The sequence below is a fragment of the Astyanax mexicanus genome, chromosome 18 (assembly GCF_023375975.1).
Source record: "Astyanax mexicanus isolate ESR-SI-001 chromosome 18, AstMex3_surface, whole genome shotgun sequence".
In the NCBI taxonomy this organism is placed as follows: Eukaryota; Metazoa; Chordata; class Actinopteri; order Characiformes; family Acestrorhamphidae; genus Astyanax; species Astyanax mexicanus.
In genome coordinates, this window is record NC_064425.1 from 29,661,855 (window position 1) to 29,679,080 (window position 17,226).

The window sequence follows — 17,226 nt, forward strand, 5'->3', positions numbered from 1 at the left end:
CATTTTTTGTGCAGAAAGCAAATCAGGTGTTCACCGCACCTGTCCTACTCGTTAGACTAATCACAGAACTCCTTACCTGGAAAAAAATTGCTCAGCTGAGCTTTCCAAAAGGCCCATTTAGGCCATTTAACTGTGACAATGTTGTTTTATTGAATTAGAATAATGGAGAAACCGTTTCATTGAATTAGAATAAATGCTCGAATTTTTGTTTTCTGTGAAGAGTGTTCACTGTGCAATATAAAGTCAGGGTTGAGTAGAATTTCTAAGTTGTAAAATCAATCATGGGTAAGCAGTGCGACCTCTCAACCGGAATAGTGGCTCAAATTCAAGCCCTTCGCCAACAAGGCTTGACCCAAACTAAAATTGCTGAGCAGCTCGGCATCAGCCAGTCTTCCGTCTGCAAAGCTCTCAAGAAAAACTGCTTCAAGCGCACCAACTGTTCCGGCGTCCGAAAAACTTCTGCTCGCGACAACAAGCAGCTGAGAAAGATCGCAGTCAGCAACCGGTTCAAGTCCACTTCCGAGCTCACCAACTTGTGGAACAAGCAGACCGGCGCTGACGTCTCCAGATCAACCACTTACCGTCGTCTGCGCGAACTCGGCTTCAAATCTCGCGTTCCAGCAGTAAAACCGATGCTGAACAAGAAACAAATGGAGAAACGGCTGAAGTGGGCCAAAGAACACAGCGAGTGGACTGCTGAAGACTGGCAGAAAGTGGTCTTCAGTGACGAATCATGCTTCTGCATCTCCTTCGGTGACCAAGGTCCTCGTGTCTGGCGTCGTGGTGGCGAAACCTACAACCACGGGTGCGTGAAAAGATCCGTCAAGTTTCCCCAGAGCGTTATGGTCTGGGGATGCATGTCCGCTCGAGGTGTAGGGAAACTCTGCTTCCTCAAGAAGACTGTCAATGCTGCCGTATATCAAGATGTTCTGGAAACGTTCCTGATTCCGACTGTTGAGGAACAGTTCGGCGAAGAAGACTTCATATTTCAACAGGATCTTGCACCGGCTCATGCGGCAAAGTCGACCAAAGATTGGTTCACTAAAAAACAGCTTGAAGTTTTGGCATGGCCGGCCAACTCGCCTGAACTCAATGTCATTGAAAACCTTTGGGCCATCGTCAAGCGGAAAATTCGTGACAGAAAGCCTACTACGCTGGACCAACTGAAGCAGAACATCGCCACTGCCTGGGAAGCTGTGAGTGCGGAAACTTGCGACAAGCTGGTCAAATCGATGCCGCGGAGACTTCAGGCAGTCATACAAGCCACAAAATACTGAGAAAGTGATGATTGTAATTATAATAAAAATTATTCTAATTCAATGAAACGGTTTCTCCATTATTCTAATTCAATAAAACAACAGTGTCACAGTTAAATGGCCTAAATGGGCCTTTTGGAAAGCTCAGCTGAGCAAATTTCTTTTTTCCCAGGTAACGAGTTCTGTGATTAGTCTAACGAGTAGGACAGGTGCGGTGAACACCTGATTTGCTTTCTGCACAAAAAATGCATTCAAAGAATTTCATGATTGCACTATTTCAAATTATTCTAATTTGTTGACCAGCACCTGTAGTGCTGGGAGGTTCATCACATTAATTATTTTTTATTTAAATTTTTTTTATTTTATTTTATATTGAGGTTATTGAGATTTTACCATATTTTTGTGCACTATAAAGCGCACTTAAAATACTTTAATTTTCCCAAAAATCTTCAGTGCACCTTATAATCTGGTGCGCCTTATGTATGAATTTTACCAGTCAGGTTGTAAAGCAGTAAAGCCATTCTGCTGAAGTGCAGCTTTAAACAGGAGTTTCAGTTTAGTTCTTCAGGAGTATTAGCATTACCCGCTAAGCACTAGCCATTCAGCTGTTTAGAGGTGAGTATTATCGGCCTGTAGTCTGCTGCTAATCCTGGCTAGCACTGCTGGAGCATTATTAGGATTACACGCTAAGCGCTAGCCATTCAGCAGTTCAGAGGTGAGTATTATTGGCCTGTAGCCTGTGCATTTACCATGTTAAAACAAGCTACGTGGGATGAACCTCCTCAGTGTAGCGCTGTTGGGAAGCAGTTAGGCAGCATTAGCGGTTAGCTGGAAATCTAAACTTAACGTAAGCGCTTTACTTATCCAAATGAATTTTTGTTTACTTACAGTTCTTGCCGCTGAATTACAAGGGAAACAAGTGCAGCTTAAAATGTGCCTTATAATCTGGTGCACTTTAAAGTAGTAGAAAACAGTACATAAGTAGATAATATATTTTGATTAAGAAACCTGTAAAGAATTCTTATGTGGCAGCAGTTTTTAATATTTTGCACTTTTCCTGAACTGAAATACAAAGAGGCTGCTTTGAATCTTGTTCAGAGTTTTGTTATTCTATAGCAGTTATGTTTGAACTAGCTTGTATGTGTTTTACCATTTAGCGCAAGCTAACACTAACGTGTGGTAAATGATCGTTGTATACATGGCGCGGCCAGCAACAGCTTATTAGCATAGAAGTGACAGAGCCCTTAAACAGCTCAATATGAAAGGGACCGTAACTAGATGAAAGAACAGAGCTGGTGAAATCTCTATATTTGAGGGTAAATTTTGTACAAAGAATGTAATGAACGTGTTTTGAACAGCCCGTAGACGTATTCTAACTTGTGTAAAAAGAGGTATAATATGTCCTCTTAAAGGAATAGCTAAAACAATTACAAAAAAAAGCAAAAGAAACATTAGTTTGTATATTTGTAGCTGTTAATGATGCTGTTTGTTACTATTTTGTGACGTCTACAAAAAAAAAAAATGAAACTGTCATCGTCGAATTCTTCATGTATTTCAAGATCAAGTTGATTAATGAATTAATGTATTTTTAATAATAATCCTCTAGGTCTAATAAAACTACAGAGTGCTTCTTAATGGACAGTGAGGGTAGAAGCAGCAGATTCAGGAATCAGGATGCACAGTGTGCTAGTTGTCCATTACAGTTGTCAGTACAGATACAGTAGTATAAAAATGACTGAATACTCCTTTCAGTTTGGACAGTTTATTTGAAACGCTCGAGTTCATGTGTAAAAGGGGAAATATCACCTGGAGCTGCTGTCCTGGGGTCTGTGGTCTTTAGCTATGTGGACCATGCCTGTGTCCTGGCCTTTCACTTCATTTTTGTTCAGTTGCTCAGTGAAGTGTGCTTCAGACTGCTGAACCAGTTCCCTGACTGGAGATTGTTATTTTCCTTTTTCTGGTAATAGGAAATGAGACAGCAAAATGAGTCTGCTGGTTTAGACCCCTCCTCACTGCTGTCCTTTACTGGAGAATGTTGGCAATGAGAGTTTGCTTAGGAATGCTTGGGACTGAGGGTGGCCTCATCTGAAGATTTCCAACAGCACAATTATATATTTTTAACAATATGCTTTATGTACCGCAATGTTTAGTTATTATTTTCTGAGCTTTATAAATAATAAAAATATAATGCATATAAAATACTCTATCAAAACAAGATACCTGTTAAATAAGTAATGAAAAACTCAAAATATCTAACAAATAGTTTTAGTAAAACAACACTTTGTTATAGTCAACTTTTCCCCAAAAAGCTGTTGTTTACCATGCAGGTCATATTTTTCCTATGAAATATACAATATTTGATGTTTACAGTACCATTCAAAGGTTTGGACACACCTTAAAGTCAGGGTTTTTTTTTCTATGACGAAAAACCTGAGATGATTTACCAAACAAAAAAAAGTATTAAACAAACTAGAACATTTTTTATATTTTAAATCCTCCAAAAAAGCAATTCTAGCTTAGATGACAACTTTGCACATTTTGGCATTTCAGTTAACAGCTGTGCTAGCTAGTAAAAGAAAATATTCAGAAAAAAACACTTGATCAGGAAAAGCACCCTTGTCTACATCAACCCGTGAATTAGTATTTATGGCCTCACCCCCCCTTGGCTCGCAACTGCCCACAGGCAGCGCTGAAGTCATGCAGCCAGACACATCTCGTCAGATAGGAGTTAACAGTGCTAGGAACAGCATGGCAGTTTGTTCCTGTGTTATTTGTGCAAATAACACATCAGTGTTTTATGATTTGCCCAGTAATTCAGAGCTAAGGAACAAAGGGTTTGAATTTGTCTATAAAACACCACCAGCGAAGTACAATTGAGATAGGTAGGTGTATTTTTAAAACAGTTCTGTTTACACTAGTTAAAAGTAAAAATTTGGACTACCCATCTCTGTGTTTTCATAGGTTTACATAGGATCTCCGGTGGATTTAGTATTTTACAGAGACTCTATGACTAGGTCAGTGGCTGAACTGCACTTAGCAGGGCATTACACATGTTGTAAAGTAACATATGACATTGCAAAGACTGTTATTAGTGTAAAATGTCTTATTTTAAAATGTTTCCAACTGTTGTTTGTCTTATTACCTCACAGTGCTGTTAGCCAATTAGAGGTGATGTGTTTGCATTTATGAATATTCATGAGCAAGAGCTGAAATCCTATAGTTTCTCCCTCCTCCACTCCTTCACTGGACTAAAGCAGCGTTATACTGGATCACCGGAGTGCTTTTTTTCACAAACAACAGCTCACATGGCATTTATTCATTTTAGAGACCACAAAAAAGAACTATGGAATGAGACCTTTAGGCAGGTTGTAATTAAATGCTGTGTGATGCTCAGATTTGATCACTGTTTGTCTCCTCCATGCTAGGCCTGGTTAATAAGGCCTCCCTGTGACATGGTGATCAGTGAAAGTGGTGATGAGTGATCCACTCTGACAGTAGTAGGGCTCTTCTTCTTTGCTGGGTCAGAGCTCAGCTCAGGAAGAATGATTCCACCCAGCAGAACACTGGAGTTATTATGCTGTAATATTACATAATCACTTGTTTTCACTTGCTCAGCGCTATAGCGTTATGTGTACAAGGTCAGATAAGGAGAAGATAGCAGCGTCTTGTCAGCGAATCAAATCAACAGCAGCTAATCATACGATGGCACTCTGTTGTTAACAGAACAGACTGACCAGCAGAGCACAAAGAGGAACCCTGTTCCACTTCAGCAGTTGTATAATCAATATCTAATGGTCATCTTGAAGTCTGTCATGTTATTTATGTGTTAATCATTATATGCTGACATATTAATGGCTTCAATGATATTTGGTGAGTGATTTAATTTTTTTTTTATATACAACTCACTTAAAAATTATGTGTTTCTTTGACTTTACCAAATTGAAAACCTCTGGAATATAATCAAGAGGAAGATGGATGATCACAAGCCATCAAACCAAGCTGAACTGCTTAAATTTTTGCACCAGGAGTAAAGATAAAGTTATCCAAAAGCAGTGTGTAAGACTGGTGGAGGAGAACATGGCAAGATGCATGAAAACTGTGATTAAAAACCAGGGTTATTCCAGCAAATGTTGCTTTTTTGAACACTTAAAACTTTATGAATATGAACTTGTTTTCTTTGCGTTATTTGAGGTCTGAAAGCTCTGCATCTTTTTTGTTATTTCAGCCTTTTCTCATTTTCTGCAAATTAATGCTCTAAATATGCTCTTTAGTTTATATAATAAAACAACAATGGTCATTTACCTATAAATAGCAAAATCAGGGAAACTGATTCAGAAACTGAAGTGGTCTCTTATTTTGTTACAGAGCTGTATTTAACGGAGTTTTTGAATGCCTTTTTGAAGAGTACGATCACATATCCCACTTAATGTAAAATGTGTTTCTGTGACTCTTCACCATTCTGTACACATTATTTATAGCACATCTTTTAAAATCATTATTCTCAGCAATAATAATATTTTTACTGTAAAAACTCTAGTTTGCAGTTGAACACATGCAGATAATTATAAACCCAGTTGAAGTTTGGAGGACAAGTGTTGGTTCCAGATTTCTCCTGGACATCTACAGCCAGCGCCCAAGTGAATGTGAAGAGAGATTTGGAGATGGTTTAATGAAGAAAATAGTACATTTTATTAACGAAGGCTGAGGTGAATCCGATTTTTTGCTCAATGTGGCTCAGATTTTCATGGCTGTGTAAACGTGCCAAATCCGATTTTTTTCAAATCTACTTTAAATCACTTTCATATGTGGTTCTAAATCAGATACGTATCTGATCCATGGACATGCAACATACATTTAAACAGTCAAGTCAGAATTCTTGCGTCTTTTTGCTTTTACGCATGCGCTACATGCTTCTCGCTCATACCGATACATCTCTTGGTGCAGCTGTGCAGCTATAGCTCTAGACCAGCTGTTTACTCTCCACTCCAGCAAAAGATGCTCCACATATGAGCTACTAACGCATCAATTTCACCTTTATAAAGCTATGAGTCGCCTCTTAAATATGAGGTTTTGTTGTTTATACACGTATTAATGTGCGCATGTGAGACGTTTCAGGGACAGATTTGTTTGCATTGCACAAAGATACAGGTCACTTACATTGGTAAATGTAAACCTTCCAGATCAAAAAATCGGATTTAAGCCATGTGGCTTGTAATGTGAATGTAGCTTTAAAGTTACCAAAGCCAAAATGAACCATTTTTCAGCCTGGACTTAAAAATCGTAAAACAATTCTGACTTAAGTTCCTCTGGAAAGACAAATTTTGCTTCAATGAGGTTTACATCCCAAAAGTTTAACTATGTAGGAGTTCTGAATGCCCATCAGTATTCCCTATTAAATTAAACCTTTAATTTTATAAGAAACTGGGAAGAAGTTGGGGACTACTCAGAGTATATAGCCATTTTTATTTGACGTGCACACCAGTCCTAGAACAATTGATCTTGTGGTCAAGAATCTCTATTTATTACCCCACCCCCTATTTTCTACTACACTGCTTAGTGATCCAGAAATAGAAACAGCAAATGCTTAATAATTCAGCAGCTGAATCTACTATGAATCTGCTCCACAGCATGTGGGTGCAAAAATAATTAAATTTTTAATACCTTCACTAGAGAGCTGCATAATATTCACTATGCCTCATTTAATTGCATTCTTAAGCAAATTGTACAGATCTGACCTTGCAGCCAAGTCCTTTCACATTTATAGATTGAAAGTGCAATTTGATTATGTAATATAACCTCCAGGACATTGATCCATAAACTGTATATTTTTATCATGCCATAAACCCTTCATTTTTTATGTATACATATTTATACAGATTACTTTTTGGATTTTTAGAACTGGATCATTTAGTTTATCACTAAATCTGTTCTGATGTATTGCTGCTGATTTTACAACAGAGCTGCTGTACTCCAAGGTGTGGATGAACAAGTTGATTGACAGGTTGGTGGATTATTGCAGTTATCTGATCGTTCAAGTAAAGTTAGTCATATGAACAGTATACCTTATTTTTTGGACTATAAGGTGCACTTAAAATCCTTTAATTTTCCCAAAAATCGACAGTGTATGTATGAATTTTACCAGTCAGGTTGTAAGAAGCAGTAAAGCCACTCCGCTGAAGTGCAGCGTTATAAGGGAATCTAGGGGATATTGAGCAACATTCACTAGAACATACCTTACCTGGCTAACGCTGCTATCCACGGCTGGCTATTGCTGCTGGCTATCGCTGCTAACCGTGGCTGGCTAAGCACTTACTAACCGGGGCTGGCTAAGCGCTTGCTAACCCGGGCTGGCTAAGCGTTTGCTAACCGGGGCTGGCTAAGCGCTTGCTAACCCGGGCTGGCTAAGCGTTTGCTAACCGGGGCTGGCTAAGCGCTTGCTAACCCGGGCTGGCTAAGCGTTTGCTAACCGGGGCTGGCTAAGCGCTTGCTAACCCGGGCTGGCTAAGCGTTTGCTAACCCGGGCTGGCTAAGCGTTTGCTAACCCGGGCTGGCTAAGCGTTTCCTAACCGGGGCTGGCTAAGCGTTTGCTAACCGGGGCTGGCTAAGCGTTTGCTAACCCGGGCTGGCTAAGCGTTTGCTAACCGGGGCTGGCTAAGCGTTTGCTAACCGGGGCTGGCTAAGCGTTTGCTAACCGGGGCTGGCTAAGCGTTTGCTAACCGGGGCTGGCTAAGCGTTTGCTAACCGGGGCTAGCGCTCACCCTTGAACAAAATACTGGAATTCTATGCTTACTATAAATAAACTGAAGCACTTTACCTACCAAAATAAACAGTTTTTGGAGAGAAATCTGTGTAAATTAACATCCAGCACTCGTTTAATTTAAAAAGAAAATGATTTTTACAGATTTGTTTACTTAGGCACCCCTGCTAGTTGCTGTTTAATTGGATTAAGTTGCAGCACATTTTACCTAAAAATCACTGTATTTAAATAAGATTCAGCTCCAGCTCTCCAGCTACTAATGCATTTTGTCTCTGTAAAAATATGATAATGTCGTATAAATGATGACATAAATTTCATTTCATTTAAATTTTTATTTGGCAGTATTATTGCATATGGTATGATATTTAACACCCCTTATTGATATTTTTACCAGAAGTGAGAGATCCAACATTTCATGATGCTGATAATGCACTCCATATATCCAGGATTAAAATAATATAATATAATACATGATACTGGACATATATAATCTCTCTAGAAGAAATATTTGATAGGAAATAAGAACAGTGTGAATTTTGCCTTTGCTACAAATGGCAAAAAAGTTCCCTGTACCCTGATGGTTCCTATGGTCCTAAAATATCACAATATTTGAGGGTATTTTTGCATGATATTAAATATTTTTTGGCAATATTATTGCACATGATAACTTATATCTATATTGTTAATATAGCCAATTTAAAAACAAAAAAATATTTTTTTAAGCTCCCTTTAACCTTGCAACCAGCTTTTATATTAAACATGTGCATATTTGTTATATTTGTTTTACTGAGATTCCTCTGGCAGGTTTAATAAGTAAGATATACCATCTCCATTACTTCTTTTTGAAAACTGCACTGAAACAGTAATAGAGATTAAAATTCAATTGATCTAATTCATTTGATTACCCTCCCAGCACTATTTACACTGTACTGCATTTCATTTGAAGATTCACATTGGAAAAGATGAAGCCAGTCTTGTGTTCTTTCCACCATGGCCGGCAGCACAGTCTGAGCTCTGCTAGCCTAAGTAAATAGTGCACACGCTAATTACTGGAGATCCAGCGGTTCCCTCTGGTGCTGTGCAAATGAAGGGCTCCGGGTGGTCTCTGCTTCCCGCCTCTCCAATGCTTCTGATGGATGTGATAAGCATTGTGGATCCACTTAGGAACGCTACACTGAGCAGAGATGTTGAAGTAGGACCAGCAGATAAGATGAAGTATGCTTTTAAGTGCAGTTGTTGCTTTGATTGGTTCTGTAGAGTACTTTTAGTCTGTTTAATGATAATAGTTTTAATGCCGATTTGCATTTATTACTTAACAAGGACCTTATGGCTTATTTGCTTTTAGGAGAAACCATGTACTGAGTAAAAATGACTTCTGAAAGTGGAATAAGCTACTTGAAAAAATGTAATAATATGCAAAGCATCATTTTCATCAAGTGCTTTTGTAGACTTTTGCCAGAAATAATTTTTTGGTTGCTGGTCCGAAAGGTAATAATATTTTTTTGTTATTTTTTGAAGGCTACGTTCACATTACAAGCCACATTGCTCAAATCCGATTTTTTGTGTGTAATGTGAATGAATCTTTACCTGAAACGCCTCACATGTGCACGTCGATAAGTGTATAAATGTCTCCTTCTTTACCAACAACAAAAAATGTCATGTGAGAGACGACTCGTATCTTTAGTAAGGTGAAATAGATGCGATAGCAGCTCGTATGTGGAGCATCTTTTGCTCGAATGTAGAGAAAACAGCAGAGAAAAAGAGAGAAAAGTACATTCTCAGGTTGAGGAGGTGAAAAAAGGCCAGGTGGTTTGCTTGGTGCAGCTATAGCTGCACCAAGAGATGTGTGGCTACAAGAGAGAAGCACGTAGCGCATGAGTAAAGGCAAAAAAAACACAAGAATTCTGATTCAGATTTGACCATTCACATTCATGTCCATGGATCAGATAGGTTTGCAATTTAGGACCAAATATGGAAGTGTCTCAGATCTGATTTGAAGAAATCTGATTTGACACGTTCACACAACCATGAAAAAACAAATCTGACCCACATTGAGCAAAAAAATCAGATTTGAATCACTTCAGCCTGGTAATGTGAACGTAGCCAAAGACCCACTTTTTGAAATATACACCTGTATCTAACATTTGTGATGACACTTTGGGGTAAAATCAAAACACAAACCACAAACACACAAAATAAAATAAAACAATATAGAAATGTAAGTTATTTAGTTATAATTTATACATGTACTCAAATCCCACCCATTCCACCCAAACACTAGACCTCAAGCAGCTTGGACTGTGTGTCTCTCCACTCTTCCTCCGGACTCTCCTCCCTCGATTTCCAAATGAAATGTAAAATTTACTGATGATCAGTGATGGTTTGGAGAGACATGTCATCTGCTGGTGTTGATCCACTGTGTTTTATTATCAAGTCTAAAGTCAGTGCAGTTTTGTTTTCCAGAAAATCTTACAGCACTTCATGCTTCCCACTGCTGACAACTTTTATGGAGATGGGGATTTCATTTTCTAGCGGGATTTAGCTAGCTGCACACAGTTCAAAAAGTACTAATTAGTGTTATATAACATTCTAATTTTCTGAGATACTTATTTTTTTGACTATCATCAACCATGAAAGAAATAAACACTTAAAATAGATTTCTCTGTGTATAGTACAGCTATATAATATGTGTTTCACATTTTGAACTGAACTACTGAAATAAAGTAACTTTTCAATTATATTCTAATTTCGATTAATTTTGAGATGCACTACTATATACAGAACCTGGTATGTTATGAAAAACCAAACCACTAATAAAAATAAAAGTTTATTTAACATTTGCCAAAATGACAGTTAATGTTGTCTACAATCATACATTATCTTGAAAGTTAGCAGAAATCCTAAATGACATAGTCAGAATGTAATTTCTAATTTCTAAACAATGTTTGAACAAGTATATGAAGATATTCTGGGCTGGTTGATGCCAACCCAGTCTCTGCTCCTCTGATAAGAGTCTTACAGCTTCTCTTGTGTTGGTACGTGATAAGCAGTGTGAAGTCTTCTCGCTGAGGCTGCAGCTGCAGATATGTGAATTTTCATTTATTCTCTGAGAATCTACTTATCATTTGCCAGGCCTGAGGGCAGATTGGATAGCTGTGGGGCATTAGGTGGAAATCCGTCTCAGACAGCGTGGTAGATCTTCCAGTCTGCTGAGGTTTTTCAGATACTGGTGTCAGTGTTCTTGGGAAGTGTTGTTCTCACTGAAGGGTCAGATTTTTGTGCAGCTCCAGTGTGTTGACTGGACTGTATAAGGCAGGAGCATAGCAGTTTCTGCTGATCGAAAGCACCTGCTTAAAAATAATTGGGAGTTCCCCTGAGGTTCACTTTCACTTCACTACATAATTGGTAGATTGGTAGAAGTTCAAGGTGGAGTTTGATCCCTCTCATATTTCTTTGTTTTAGAGGCTTGGTTTGTTTTAAAGGCTGCCTTTGGGCCACCAGAAAAGGTCAGAAATGTCTAGGAGATGTGCTTTTGTGTTATTGGCTGTAAATCTGTTTAATTTTACCCCATAGGCCTGGTCAGATAACTGTTAAATTGTGAGTAAAAGAAAAGTAGATTTTTTTTGGTGCAGTCAGAACAGTGGAATCTGAAGACAGAGAACATACACATTACTAATATTTGCATTATTATTAATATTAATATTAATATACTTTTTTTGTTAATAAATAAATTGCAAATAAATTGTGACAAAATTGAGAATGGTGACGCATTAGCAGTTTTATTAAGCGATTTTTTAACACAGCAATGCCCACTGTTGAGTTCAAAAGGTAGATTACCTATTTACGCTAAGTTTGTGTCTCTATCTCTATCTCTCCCTTGCTCACACTCATGTGATTATGCCCTTACACACATGTTGATGGCATGTTTGATGGCAGTTGATGGCATGTTTCCTCTATTCAAGCTGTTGAAGGTCGAATATGGAGCTACACTAGCGTTTATTTTCTAATTAAAACTCAGTAAATCAGTAAAATACAGAACAGTATGCAGCTGGCAGACTTCTCTCCTGTATGATCTCACATGAGTATTTTCAGACCTTAGAACTGTTGTCACAATCACCCCAGTGAGGGTTCTGTATTCAACTGGCAATCTCCCTTAAGGGTTCTATACAGACCTGGCAACCCATGACCAAAACCCAAGAGTCTTTTAACTTTTTTTCCTTTTTTTTGTTTTTGTTATGATGAAAGTGGGAATGTGCTGTGTAAAAGTGTGTAAATGCTGCAGAAACACCAGATGATCCAACACCGCTTTACTACAGACAAAGGCTTTGTTAACTTTTTTTTTTAATCCATTTACAAAGCTCATTTTATTTCCATTACTACTGACCAGCTGTTAGCCGACCAAGCTGTTAACCAATTAATTTTTTTGCAATAGAAAAAATATTTTTGAAAGTTATTATGTCATTTGTTGTCCAAAATTTTATGCACTGGATTTTGGAGTTTGCACTATGTGCGGTTATTGACTGAACCTAAAAAAGCATAAACGGCAAAAATAAAGGGGAAAAAATGGGGGTGTTCCAAAACTGTACTGGGTATTGTATCGCTAATACATAGTAGTGCTTGCCAATACACAGCCTGGCCCTTTTATCACAGTAAAACACAATGCAATAGAATATTGGCATATTGACCAACCCCACGGTGATCAAATCGGCCCTTGGGGACGAATTAAGTTTGATTTATTGATTGATTGAACTCTTATATCACCTGCTATTCCAGTTACACTGATGCAGCTAGACATTTGAAGACATTTGCCAACCAAACCCACTACAATTTCCGAGCAGTGTATGTTGTTAAATCACCTTATTTCTGATGCAGTGTCTGTTCTTCTTCTGCCTGCAGGGTCCTGTGCTGTCAGTGGGATGGTAGAAGGGTGGAGGGGAGTCCAGTGTGAAGGAGCATGGTGAAGCACCAACCCTTGCAGGTCTACGAGAGACAGCTGTGTTTGTCATGTCTGACAGGGATCTACGGCTGCCGCTGGAAACGCTACCAGCGGTCACATGATGACACCACAAAGGTAGGCCTCACCCATTATGTAGTATTTAACTGCTGCTCCAGTGGTTTGCTGATTATTGTTTATGCTCGGCTATTTGTGGAATTTAATGCTCCCTGGATGTAATCTAGGTCAGTTTTTGTGGAGCAATTAAAGTGGATTGTGTTGTGTAGTGTGTGTGGAGGGAGTGGCTCCAGTGAATTATAATTATTCACATAACCGCAAATAGAGACGGGTGTCCAGACTATGGAATTATAGATTATAGAACAATCGTAGGCTAGGATTATTTATGTTGTACATAATGGTCAGTATTATCTAATAAGAGGGATTTTTTTTTTTTTTTTTTTTTTTTTTGAAGATTAGACATAATGTTTAGGATTTTACGATAAACATCTCGTGTTTATCTTGCAAGTTGTGCACTTGAAATGAATAATAATTAATTACAATATACTCTTAACATTTGAACCTAGAACTGGCAAATGTAACGCCGTAGTATTGTATTAAATTAAAAAAGTATTGCAGACAGTTAAATCCAGACATAATCAGTCCATAAACCAATCCATTAATCAGTCCGTTTATTCATGAATCCATCCATCCATCAGTCCATCCATCATTCAGTCCATCCATTAGTCTCTCAGTCTATCAATCCACTGTTTAGTGTTTTGATTAAGTTGATTGCTAAAACTGGAAAATATGGCATTTAGAAGCTGGGAATTTTCATGTGATCTGTGTGGTGTTTGGATGTTTTGAGGAACTTACCCGATGGCTTGAGTGTACAGTCAGCTAATTGAGTGAATCAGTTCACAAATCAAATGCAAATTAGAATTAATAAATCAGAACAACTTGTTAATAAGCCCATGCACTGATATTTAACCTCTGACGTAGTGTAGACACAACCTTGAGGAAACTCAGAGACAACACAGATCTTTCCTCACCTGAAATGTATTTGAGGAAACAGATTGCCTTAAATGATTTAAGTTACACTGACTCAAATTAAACACTTAAAACAAACACTTTTTTAAAGAACATCTATAAATGCAAGAAGGCAACACACAATTTTTGAGTTAGTTTGACTTTATTGGCATAAGTGATGCCAAGTTTCTGTAATATTTAAGTTATGGTAACTTAATTAGTTCAGTAAGAAATGCAGTTTTACAGTGGGTTTTACAATGTACTCTTATCAAAAAAGTGACTTTAGTAGAAGTTAAAGTGTTCATTAAGCATCATACATAAGTAGAAGTACTTAAGTATTGCAAGTAGTTATTTGAAAATGTTCTACTCAAGTACGGAAAGTAAAAATACAGTACTGTATTATGTAGTTATTACAGAAAAAAAGTACAAATTTTAGACTAGGTAGAGTACTTTTACTTTTATATGTCTTAAATTCTTTTTCTTAAACTCTTTAAACAAACTTATCCAAAAGAGAGGCTAATCAGCAAGCCTTTAGAATTTTTTAACAAATACAGCATAAAAGATCACTAGTTGGTATATCACTATTAAAAAAAAATATACTAAAGCTGTCAAAGGCCAAAAGATTAGAGCGCCTTCATCAAACCCGGCGACAGTGCAGAGCATCTACCACTTTAGTGATAATGTGAGTTTGGAATGATTCCTAATATTTTTATCATTTTTATGAACAGGGGGGATTCTAGGATCATAGGTTTAGGGGTGTTGAGCGCATATGAACCCAGCCACACCAATCTCCCTTAAAAAAAAAAAAAAAAACACTGCAAATGAATTTAAGAAGACTTCCCAGCAGGGGTAAGTGTGTCATATCAGAAGATATATAACTATTTAGATTCAACAACAGCAGAATAAAGATTAATGTTGTGTGTGGGCGTGTGCGTGCTCAGCAGAGAGACCGTACATTATCATTGGCGGTTCCCCTAAAAAAGGACTGGCGACGCCCCTGGTAACGAGTAACATGGCGGCACATAAAAAATGTATCTGAGTAAAAGAGATACATGAGTTAAACTCATGAAAAATATGTAGTAAAGTAAAAGTGGAAGTAGGAAGAAAAAAAACAATCCTCTAGTATAGGGCTGCAATTAATTACTATTTTTGTAGTCGACTAATCTGCCGATTATTTGTTTAATTAGTTGATTAGTTGCATTTTTTTTTCATGCCCTCTATTTGTATTTCCTACTGGTGAGGACAGTTTTGCAGTACCTTTTGATAGTTTGGCATACCTATATTTTAAACTAAAAATTACAAAGTATATTATAGGAAACATTCACACAGGCTGGGTGTTATTCTCAGGTGATTCTAGGATACTTGTATGTATTTTTTTATTGTTTGTCTTTAAAAAATAAAGTGTTTTTTTTTTTTTTATAAAGTCTATAGTTACTATTATATATAACTTAATTTTAACGGATTGGACTGAGTACAGTATCTCCCCAACACTAATCCAGCTAACGTTCGTCTAACTAATATTATTAATGTTAATAAAGGAGTGAAGCCTGTTTAAACTCACCTCAGCAGCTCTCTGCAGTAATTTAACTCACCACGGGTAATATAGAAATCAGTGTTTAAACAGACTGTAGAGTATTTTTGTGGAGTTAAATGTGTTTAATGTTTGTGTTTAATGGACACAGCGCTGATATTACACTTTACGCGTGTCTCGCTCTCTCTCTCTCTTTCTTTCTCTCGCTCGCGCTGCAAGTCCCACCCACGCTGAAACATCATTGGCCAACTAAGCATGAGGAGAGGCCAATCAGGATGCTCACTCTCTCACTAGGTGTGTGTCTCTCTCGCCCCTTTTTTTATCTTGCGTGCGCTCTCCAGTAAAGTACAGATACAGTTACAGCTTGAAACTCACTGCAGCGCTGCATTGAGGTGTAATAGGAGGAATAGCGGTGCTCTCGTGTCTGTGCCGGAGCTCCTCTGAGCTCAAACCAGACAAGTTTTCCGAGGCGGCCGCGACCAACGCTCGCAAGAACTGCGACCTGCTTTCCGACCTTTAGTTCTAACAGTTCTACAAGGACTACTGGTTCATTCTTTACAAACTAACATACAGACACTCTGGCAGAAGCTGGAAAGAGACCGAATATGTCTGTGAAAGCCGTAAAACGAGAAAGAGAAACGAATCCGGCTGAAACATTTATTACACTCTACAACTGTAGGGGGAGCCCACGAGCACAAAATCTCAATCCTACCTAGTGGAGCTAGGTAAAGTAGTGAAGTAGTTCGACTTCGTTGCTATACATCTCTGCACTGGGTTCTACTTCAGAAAGCGAGTTTGTGCCTGAGAATTAAAAAATAAGGCAGTAAACACAGTCACAGAAAATTACTTCGAAAGAAGCTTTAAATGAGAGTTTATTATTGAGCGTTTTCCACAATGGATCAATCATGGATCCTCACAGGAGAACGATGACACTGCAGTTTTTTTTATTCTTTTTTAGTATCAGTATACCATGCAACACTAATTTGGACCAAATCCTCTCAACTTCTGCACTCCGTAATTTGCAAGTGAACATCTGTCTGTCTGAATTAGGGGGAAAAAAACAGCTGTGAATTATTGTAGTTGTACTGTTTATTCTCTTGTGTCAGATAAGCTACAACATCTGGAATTGTGCACAGAAACTACTGTAGCATACGTTACGTTACAAATCCCCGATGCACAGAGACTGATAGGGATTCCTTTTTGTCTGTTTCGACTTTAAATACAGTTAATGTCGTCTCCATTTTCATTGAGAACATCAAAGTCAAGTGACTAATTAAACTGCCTTTGATGTCGGAGTGCATTTTTGCCCACAATGAAGCTTTCATGGAGTTAATTAAGGGATGCGCGCGGTTGCAGTGCGATGAGTTCCTGCATTATTTATATGTGCTGAAAGAGATTTACAGCTGCGCTAGTAGACTGCCAGCAAACAGCATTATCCTCATTACCTAATGTAGCAGGAGAGGCCAAGAGTCCACCAGAGGATACTCTACTGTTGATGGGAAGGCTTCGTTTTAAAGTTCTGTTAGAAATACAGCTCTGGAAAAAAGTTAAGAGACCACTTCAGCTTCTGAATCAGTTTCTCTGATTTTATATTTATAGGTATGAGTTTGAGTAAAATGAACATTGTTGTTTCATTCTATATACTACGGACAACATTTCTCCCAAATTCCAAATAAAATAAGCATTTAAAGCATTTATGTGCAAAAAATAATGAAATTAAAGA

At 37.9% G+C, this 17,226-nt stretch overlaps 1 protein-coding gene across 4 annotated transcripts in view; it reads left to right on the forward strand.

The window, feature by feature from the left end:
- gdpd5b (glycerophosphodiester phosphodiesterase domain containing 5b) overlaps window positions 1–17,226 on the forward strand; it is a 111,620-nt gene that overhangs the window by 34,139 nt on the left and 60,255 nt on the right. For all 4 annotated transcript variants that reach the window (XR_001518524.3, XM_015604160.3, XM_007229235.4 and 1 more), the window contains exon 2: window positions 12,910–13,084. Coding sequence is in view for 3 of the 4 variants with exons in the window: in XM_015604160.3 (XP_015459646.1) it covers window positions 12,968–13,084 (117 nt within the window). In the remaining variant the exon portion in view is untranslated. The remainder of the gene's footprint in view (window positions 1–12,909; window positions 13,085–17,226) is intronic.